Source organism: Egretta garzetta, unplaced genomic scaffold (assembly GCF_000687185.1).
Source record: "Egretta garzetta isolate BGI_Z169 unplaced genomic scaffold, ASM68718v1 scaffold862, whole genome shotgun sequence".
In the NCBI taxonomy this organism is placed as follows: domain Eukaryota; kingdom Metazoa; phylum Chordata; class Aves; order Pelecaniformes; family Ardeidae; genus Egretta; species Egretta garzetta.
In genome coordinates, this window is record NW_009258965.1 from 313,708 (window position 1) to 321,197 (window position 7,490).

Sequence of the window (7,490 nt, forward strand, 5' to 3'; positions counted from 1 at the left end):
TGCCTAAAGCTGGGCCCCCTGCGTTCTCCTCTGCTTGCTGCTGCTTTCCCCGCTCCCGCAGCACGGCCTCGTCTGCTGCGCGCTGTGTTGGCAGCAGGTCTGGGTTAGCGTTCGCCGAGGGTCGCAGTTCCCCCTGCGGCCACCCGCACGCTTTTCCCCGCTGACGGTGCCGGTCAGCTGTGGGGCATCTTGGAAAGAAAGGGGCTTTTGGAGGTGGTGACGGCGCGTTCGGGTTGAAAATGGTTTCAGCCGAGCTGTCTGTTCCCATGGTGGCTGTACTACACGCACACATCCGATGACATTCCCGTACCTTGTAGTGTGCGATGCAAATTATAATAAACCGTGTTTTACTGTGGGTGTTGATCTGACTGCTCGTGGTCTCGCTTTTGTAACTATATTGATGTGAGCTTCCCGAGCCTTTGAATGAAAGCCGCCTCGTTCATGGTAAGAACTGGTCCCGAAACATCTGGGTCCACTCCCAAAAGCAGTGCCCTCGTCGTCCGGCTCTCGTGACTTCTCCCCGCTTCCTCACTCCAGTACCTAGGATATGCCTGCCCGTAAGGATGTGTCCACCTTGGGAGGTTATATGCAAGCTACTGTTCTTTGTTACCTAAAAAAGTAGAAAGATCTGTAACAGCATCTTAATTAAAACTTATTTTGTAGGATAACTGGGATGATGAGGAGGAAGAGGAGGAAGTAAAGGAGACAGAGGTAAAACAAGGTAAGACTTAAAAGGACTACGTGGCTCGGCGTGCAGCGCCAGAACAGACACTGGTTTTGTCCAGGGTGTATCTGAAGAATCAAAACCACTTCCCAAATGGGGTCGGTTTTGCCTGTGACAAAGCACGGCTTTTAACTCCCTCTGTGTTTGGATTCCAGTAATTGAGCGCTGTGGCTTTCTCTTTGATTAATGTTTCTGTAGTTGCTGAAGAAAAATAATCAGTAGGCCTCTTGAGAGCTGTTTGTTCAATGTTTTACAGAACCAAAAGTTTCAGAAAAAAAGAAAATAGCAGAAAAAATAAAAGAAAAAGAAAAGCTACAGAAGAAAAAGCAAGAGGAGCTTAAAAAAAGGGTAACTCCTTTATCTTCCAGGGCTCAAAATGTAGAGGGCAGGTTTGACTGTTGTTCTTTGGTTTGGTTTTTTGTTTTGGAGGTTGAACAAGACCTGTAAAGATCTTGCCTATTCCGATAAACCAAACTTAAGTCTTGTATTTAGTAACTTCTGGGGGACGTCAGCTTTATTTCTCCGTGATTCAACCAGGCTATTGAAATAATGCTATCGCTGTTTCTTTTGCCTGCACCTCTCGATAAACCAGCAGTTGTGAAACTTGGAACGGAGGTGTTCTTCCTACTTCTTGTAAAATGAGCAATTTATTAAGCGGGTGGCGTCGTTACCCTGCGTTGGGGTGGTTGTCAGGTTTGTGCGTGCTTGCGGTGCCGAGTTCGGGCAGGAGCGAGCTATTCAGGTGGCACTGGGAAAAACGCGATTTCTCGTACTCCCTCTGCTCAGGGGTAAGAGAGGTAACGTTCTCCCTGTGTACGTTTTTTGATGCAGTTAGAGGCACCAGAGGAACATAAAGAACTTACACCAGAAGAACAGTTAGCAGACAAACTACGACTAAAGAAATTACAAGAGGAGTCGGACCTTGAGCTAGCAAAAGAAACATTTGGTAAGTGCTGTGCCCGAGTCAAGCGAGCCGGTGCCGTCACGAAAGCGCTGCGTCCTCTGAATAAAACCTGTGGCTACCCTGCACGAAGAGCAGAGCAGGATTTGACTGGGAGCACGAGCAGGTTGTTACTGAGGATGGAGAGGGGGTTGAATTCAAACTGCTGGGGCACGTCCTGGTGCCAAGGGCTAATTGCAAGAACCACAAAACCATCTTCAGGGTAGAAGGTGCTTTTCCTTAATGTGTCGTGGTAGGAGGCCATAGGGAAAAGATGCCTGCCTGGGGTTTCCAACGTATTTGTACTTCTGGTAACAAGATGAGTGTGTAAAAAGGGAAAAAAGAAAAAGTGCTGTGTCTTAATGTTCTGAGGTGCTCTACAACACGGATTTAATGAGGCTTCGGATGAGTGTGGCGCAGCGTAACTCACGCAGGCTTTACTTGGGCAAGCTCTGCCCTAGGCTGGGTGTTGAGAAAGCAGCTGAGTTAGTGACTGAGCTTGTTGCCCGGCGTAGATGAAGCAGACTTCAAGCAGATCATTCTGGTTTTGTGCTTTGACAGAGCTAGCAGAGAATCCTGATTCATAGCAGCGTTCTCCAAACATGAAAGCGTGTTTGCTTGATGACAGTGAGTGACACAGCTTGTTACTCAGAGAAAATTCTGCTCTGTGAGTCTGCCGAAGGGGTGCAGTGCCCTGGGGGGGTGCATTGAGCAGAGCTGCAAAGGACCAACTGCATTTTGCACTTAGGGGCTCAGGATGGGAATTCCGTGTTTAAGGGGAAGGGGGCTTCATGTAGCGCACGCTGCTCCAGGAACAGCTGGTTCAAATTACTGAGCTTTGCAGCAAAACCTCTTTCCGTAGCCGGCAGTAACTCCGTCTGCTGAGTGCTTTTGTGTGGCTGAGGCCGGTGGGAAGTGAGGGAGCAAACCCCAGCTCTGGCTTTGCGAAGCTTCAGTGGGGGCGAGGAGCCGAGCGTGAGCCAGGTTACTCGTTTCCTCTGGTGTCGTCTTCTAGGGACCACAGCTCGTGTGTTCTGTGACGCCTCTGTCTCTCCGTGCAGGTGTAAATAACACTTGTGGAATAGATGCCATGAATCCCTCTTCAAAAGACGACTTTACGGAATTTGGCAAACTACTAAAAGAGAAAATTACACAGTATGAAAAATCGTTACATTACGCCGGTTTTTTGGAAGCGTTAGTTCGAGACGTATGTATTTCATGTAAGTGAAGCAGAAGGCGTCCTGCAGTACCCTGCTACCAAAACTGCAGTGGGGCTGGAGTTGGAAAGGTGCCGTTCTAGTAAATGTTAAACCCAGATTGATCCGCGTCGTTTATACTAAACGAAGTACTAATCTGTTTCACTGGCCAGCACCCGATTCCATTCCCGCTACCTTTAGTACCGACTGTGTGCTCCTCCAGGGGTACTTTCTGCCTGTCGGTCAAAGACAGGCCTTTTGTAACCTGTGAATTTTTATCCTGATCTGAATCTTGCATGTTTTTCCTGAAGCCATTTCTAATAACGATGATAAAAAAATTCTCTGAGCCAGACAACTCGAGCAGCTCATTTGGAAGGAAACCATTACAAAATCGGGTCAGTGTAATTCTGGGACTGCAAATAAATTGGTCTGGAGTTCAGCATGTAACTGTACAGAGACAAAAGAAGCTTCAACTCGGTCCTTGCCGTTGTTCTGGTGGGCTGAAGTTCTTGCTGAATCCATTGCTCGAGCTCTTGCCTGCGCTGTACCCGCGGCCCGTCAGCGCAGCGGTAACGTGGTCCTGCCTCGTGCTGTGTAAATACAGAGATCGCTGGCGGACCGGAGCTGGTAACTTAAATTTCAAATGGATTCCAGATCTAAAGGGAAGGACCCACAACCCCTTGGACCGTTTGTTGTTAATCCTAAGAATTTATTGTTAATCCCCTGCTCCTCCTGACGCTTTACTGTATTTTACTGTGCCCATATTTTACTGCTCCAGTTCCTCCTCATGAGGACTTGTGTGTCACTAACCCTTAATTGGCAAGTTTTACCCTCTGCAATATTCAGGCTGCTTCCTAGGGGCCATCTGAAGGAGTAACTGTGATTGTAAGGACCATGAGCACCCAGTCTGTGTTTTGCTCGTGTAAATCAAGTAATTGCCCGTCCTTACTCTTAATGCTTATCTCTAGTTTTTAGAGAATGTTGCTGTTAGATTATTTACTGCCTTCTAAGAACAATATTGATGAGGAATCGTTTGTTTGTTTGTTTTTCCCCTGACGCAGTGGAAGTTGATGATTTGAAAAAGATCACAAATACTTTGACAGTACTATGCAGTGAAAAACAAAAACAAGAAAAGGTAAGCAGTAATGCCACCTGCTAAGGGCGCTAACCGGGACGACGGGAATAGGTCTCGCGCTGACTTGAGTGCTGATTTTGTTAGAGGCAGTAGCAGGGGATATAATTATAACCTTGGATACTGGTTTAGCGTTAAATCCTCTTCGCTGTGTGAGGTACTTTGGAGTTGATTGAATCTAGAGCTCACAGGCAGAACCTGGATGAATTTCCGTACAAGTTTCCCAGGGGCTGACCCTGTTACTGTGTACGCTGTCCTGGAGTTCAAAGGGCTCGTGCCCGCCTCCTGAAAACAGAAGCCAGCCTCAGCTGGAGTTAAATGTCAATGTAATACCTGTCTGTGGAGGCAGCTTAAATCTTTGCCAGATCTGGGATTTTGAATAGCAGGTGACTGGGATTTTTACACTGTCATGCAAACTAAAGGAGCAGAGGCAAGAAAGAGTTAAGTTTTAAAAAGTGATGTAGTGGCTTAACTGATGCTTACGTGATGCAAAACACTGTGGCTTATCGCATGGGTCTATGTCAGAACTCCAGGTGGGCTGGGGTTCAGTGATTAATTAAATTGTTAGACAGCACCACGATCAAGCAGGAAATACGACTGGCAGTGCAAGCCTTGGAACGTTTTAAATGGGACTGGAGGATCGGTAGGAACCACCGGCAGAGCGTTGTCAGTGTAAGCAGTACCCCAGGAAGGGGGAAGCCCCTCCGACACAGACTGGGGGGTGCCTGCTGCCCTTCTGGGGGCAGCTCCAACGCCCCCGGCGCGAGTGAAGCACCTTAACGCAGAACAAACTTAATGCGTTAAGTCTGGAGTTTGGCAAATGCGATAAACCTTGTTCTTTAATACGAGCTGCACTTTGCAGGGAAGCCTGGGACATGTCGGGCCGGACAAGTTTAAAACGAGAATGCGTGTGTACTTCCTACCTTTATGTTCTGCTCTCCTGGCTTTTCATGTAAATTAGTTTGCTCAGCCACTGACAGCTCCGAGTGCACTGAGCAAGTCAGGAAGCGCTTTACTGAGAAACGTTCTGTTTGCTGTTCAGGACTTCGGGGTTTCTTTGCAAGGAAGATGTTCAGCCGCTATGGTGATAAAAGCCACGTTAAATTCCTTAATTCAATTAGTGTTTACTTTGGTGAAATTACCAGACTTGGGAGTTTATTCAGTTATTCTACTTGTTTGGAGTCTAGGAAAGTAGGAGGAAAGACAAAAAGGGGCGAGAATGTGATGCAGGGAGCTGTGGGACGCCGGGACAGGTCGCAGCTTCGCCGTGACGAGGCTGCAGCGGGGGGAAACGCAGGGGTAGGAATCGCCGGCAGCAGCGCGCTCACCGCATGGGCGGGCTATGAAGGCACGTGGCACGACTCTAATTAGAGTAACGACAAGTTACTGTGCATTTTTACAGTAAGCATGCTCTTCCTATTTAAGCAGAATAAAGCCAAAAAGAAGAAAAAAGGTGTTGTGCCTGGCGGTGGTTTAAAGGCTACTATGAAAGATGACCTGGCTGATTACGGAGGATACGACGGAGAATACGTACAAGACTTTGAAGACTTCATGTGACATTTATCCCCCCTTCTGTTGTCTTTCTGTTGCCCATAATCCCTTAAACATGTAGCACAACTTTTCTTCCTTTAAATTCTGCCAAATGCTACAATCAAAATCGCAGTATCGCTGTGCTGGTGGTTTAACTCTTGGCGGGCCCGTGCGGAAGCGCGGGGCGTCCTGTTCTGTGGTCGGGGGTTAGAATGGAGACATTGAAAAGCTCTGTAAATCGCAGTTACAACCCCCCAAATTCTGATAACGTAACTGTTGCTGTGAGGTTTTAGAGTAACAGCCGCTAAATTGGAAATGCTTTTCAACGAGGCAAAGTATTATTACCAGCACAGTCCAGTGACATGGCCTTAACTGTACCTCCCTGACCGACCTGTTTGATGAGCAAAAGCAGTTTGCAGCAAGGGCGTGGTGTGCACTTAGTATTTACACTTTGCTTTGTCTTAAGTTAGAGCTTGAGGTTTTTCAGTACGTTGTGAAGGGGAACGGCGACCTTCGGAGTGAGGATACGGCGCCCGGGAAGGCATCACTTGGGCTGCCCACCGCTTCAGAGCTTCAGCTTGGCACCCAGACGGCACCCGCGGTGGGTCAGGACAAGAGTTGCTTATTTGGAAAAAAGACGACTTGTTTCGTGCGTATGAAGTTTAGTTTCCATTCACCTAAATTTCTACTAATGCAGCTGTATGGGTTGGGTGTTCTCTAACAGATAATTGCCTGGTTTAAGTGTAAAAAAAAAAAAAAAAACAACCCCACAAAACCAAGCCCAAGACTTCTTTTGGTCTCTCACGGGTTGTGGTAGACCTTTCACGACTCAGCCATTTTCTTTCATTTAAAAAAACAAACAACTTGCTTGGCAAACTGCAAGAGTTACTACAGTTGGGCAAATTGTTATGTTAACAATTATGACATCTGCAATGTTTTATAAAGCAACTAATTTAATAAAAATCACTATTGAGGACTTCACTACGGCTGTCTTTGGGCCTGTTCTTTTAGTATCTTCCAGTATTTGAAATGACAGCGGTGCAGAAGAGCCGTGTGCTGGGCGTGTCACCGGGCCTCCTCTTGCTCAGCCCCAGCTGAAGTGGTGGTGGAGGGCACGGCTGCCTCCCCGTGAAAGGGCTGTTCCTTGCGATAAGGCCCTCACGGCTGCTGATGGTGAAGTACTTCTAGGACTGCCATAATCCAGGCGTTGCCAGGAGGAACGTAAGCTCTTCTGCCGCTGGAACTGCGGCGCTCGGCGGTCTGTGCTTATCGCAGGAGCATTTTAGGGTGGCCCTTATCAGCGTGAGCTGTCGCTTTGCTCCGGCTGGCAGCCGCCATCGCCAGGACCAGGCCTGCGTTCACAGCTGGCGGTTTGCTCAGGTGTGTGTTCCCAGGCTGGATGGGGATACGCGTGCGCTTCCAGAGCCTTCCCCGTGTTGGCAGGCCCACGTTTTTAGAGGCTCAGGGATGGTCATTCTCAGGCTAGACAGCTCGAGGTTCCCTTTCATGCCAGGAGCTGTAATGGTCAAGTTAAAAGCTTGCTAGCTGTTATTTAACTGGGATGAACCACAGCCAGCTCTGTTCAATTTGGTCTTAGGAACCTGACTAGAACTGGAATTTTAAATCTGGTTCTGCTCAGGCATAATCCTCCCTACATAAAATGTTTTATTTATCACAGGAGCTGTGACTTGTACTCTGTACCCCTGTACAGCCTCTAGCGCTGCCCTTGCGGAGTTGAGCTAAACGCTGCGCGAGTCTCCGCCACCCTGGAACTGTTCAGCAACGGAAAGGAGCGTGTAAGCTTTAAAGCCAAGTTAGCATCGCTTTGCTAATTAACTGCCTGGGTTGCTATGGCAATTGTGTTTTTGCTAGGATAACGTTTAGCGACAGCGTGGTATCGTTGCTTCATTTTATCTAAAAGCTGTCTGTAAGCTGCTGTCAGCCCTCCCCGCCTCCCCTCCCCTTTTT

At 48.0% G+C, this 7,490-nt stretch overlaps 1 protein-coding gene across 1 annotated transcript in view; it reads left to right on the forward strand.

The window, feature by feature from the left end:
- EIF3J (eukaryotic translation initiation factor 3 subunit J) overlaps positions 1 to 6,503 on the forward strand; it is a 7,777-nt gene extending 1,274 nt beyond the window's left edge. The window contains exons 2-7 of the mRNA XM_009634610.2: positions 664 to 721; positions 981 to 1,072; positions 1,556 to 1,670; positions 2,726 to 2,884; positions 3,922 to 3,995; positions 5,421 to 6,503. Of these exons, the coding sequence (XP_009632905.2) occupies positions 664 to 721; positions 981 to 1,072; positions 1,556 to 1,670; positions 2,726 to 2,884; positions 3,922 to 3,995; positions 5,421 to 5,549 (627 nt within the window). The 3' untranslated portion in view covers positions 5,550 to 6,503. The remainder of the gene's footprint in view (positions 1 to 663; positions 722 to 980; positions 1,073 to 1,555; positions 1,671 to 2,725; positions 2,885 to 3,921; positions 3,996 to 5,420) is intronic.
- Positions 6,504 to 7,490: the final 987 nt, after the last annotated feature.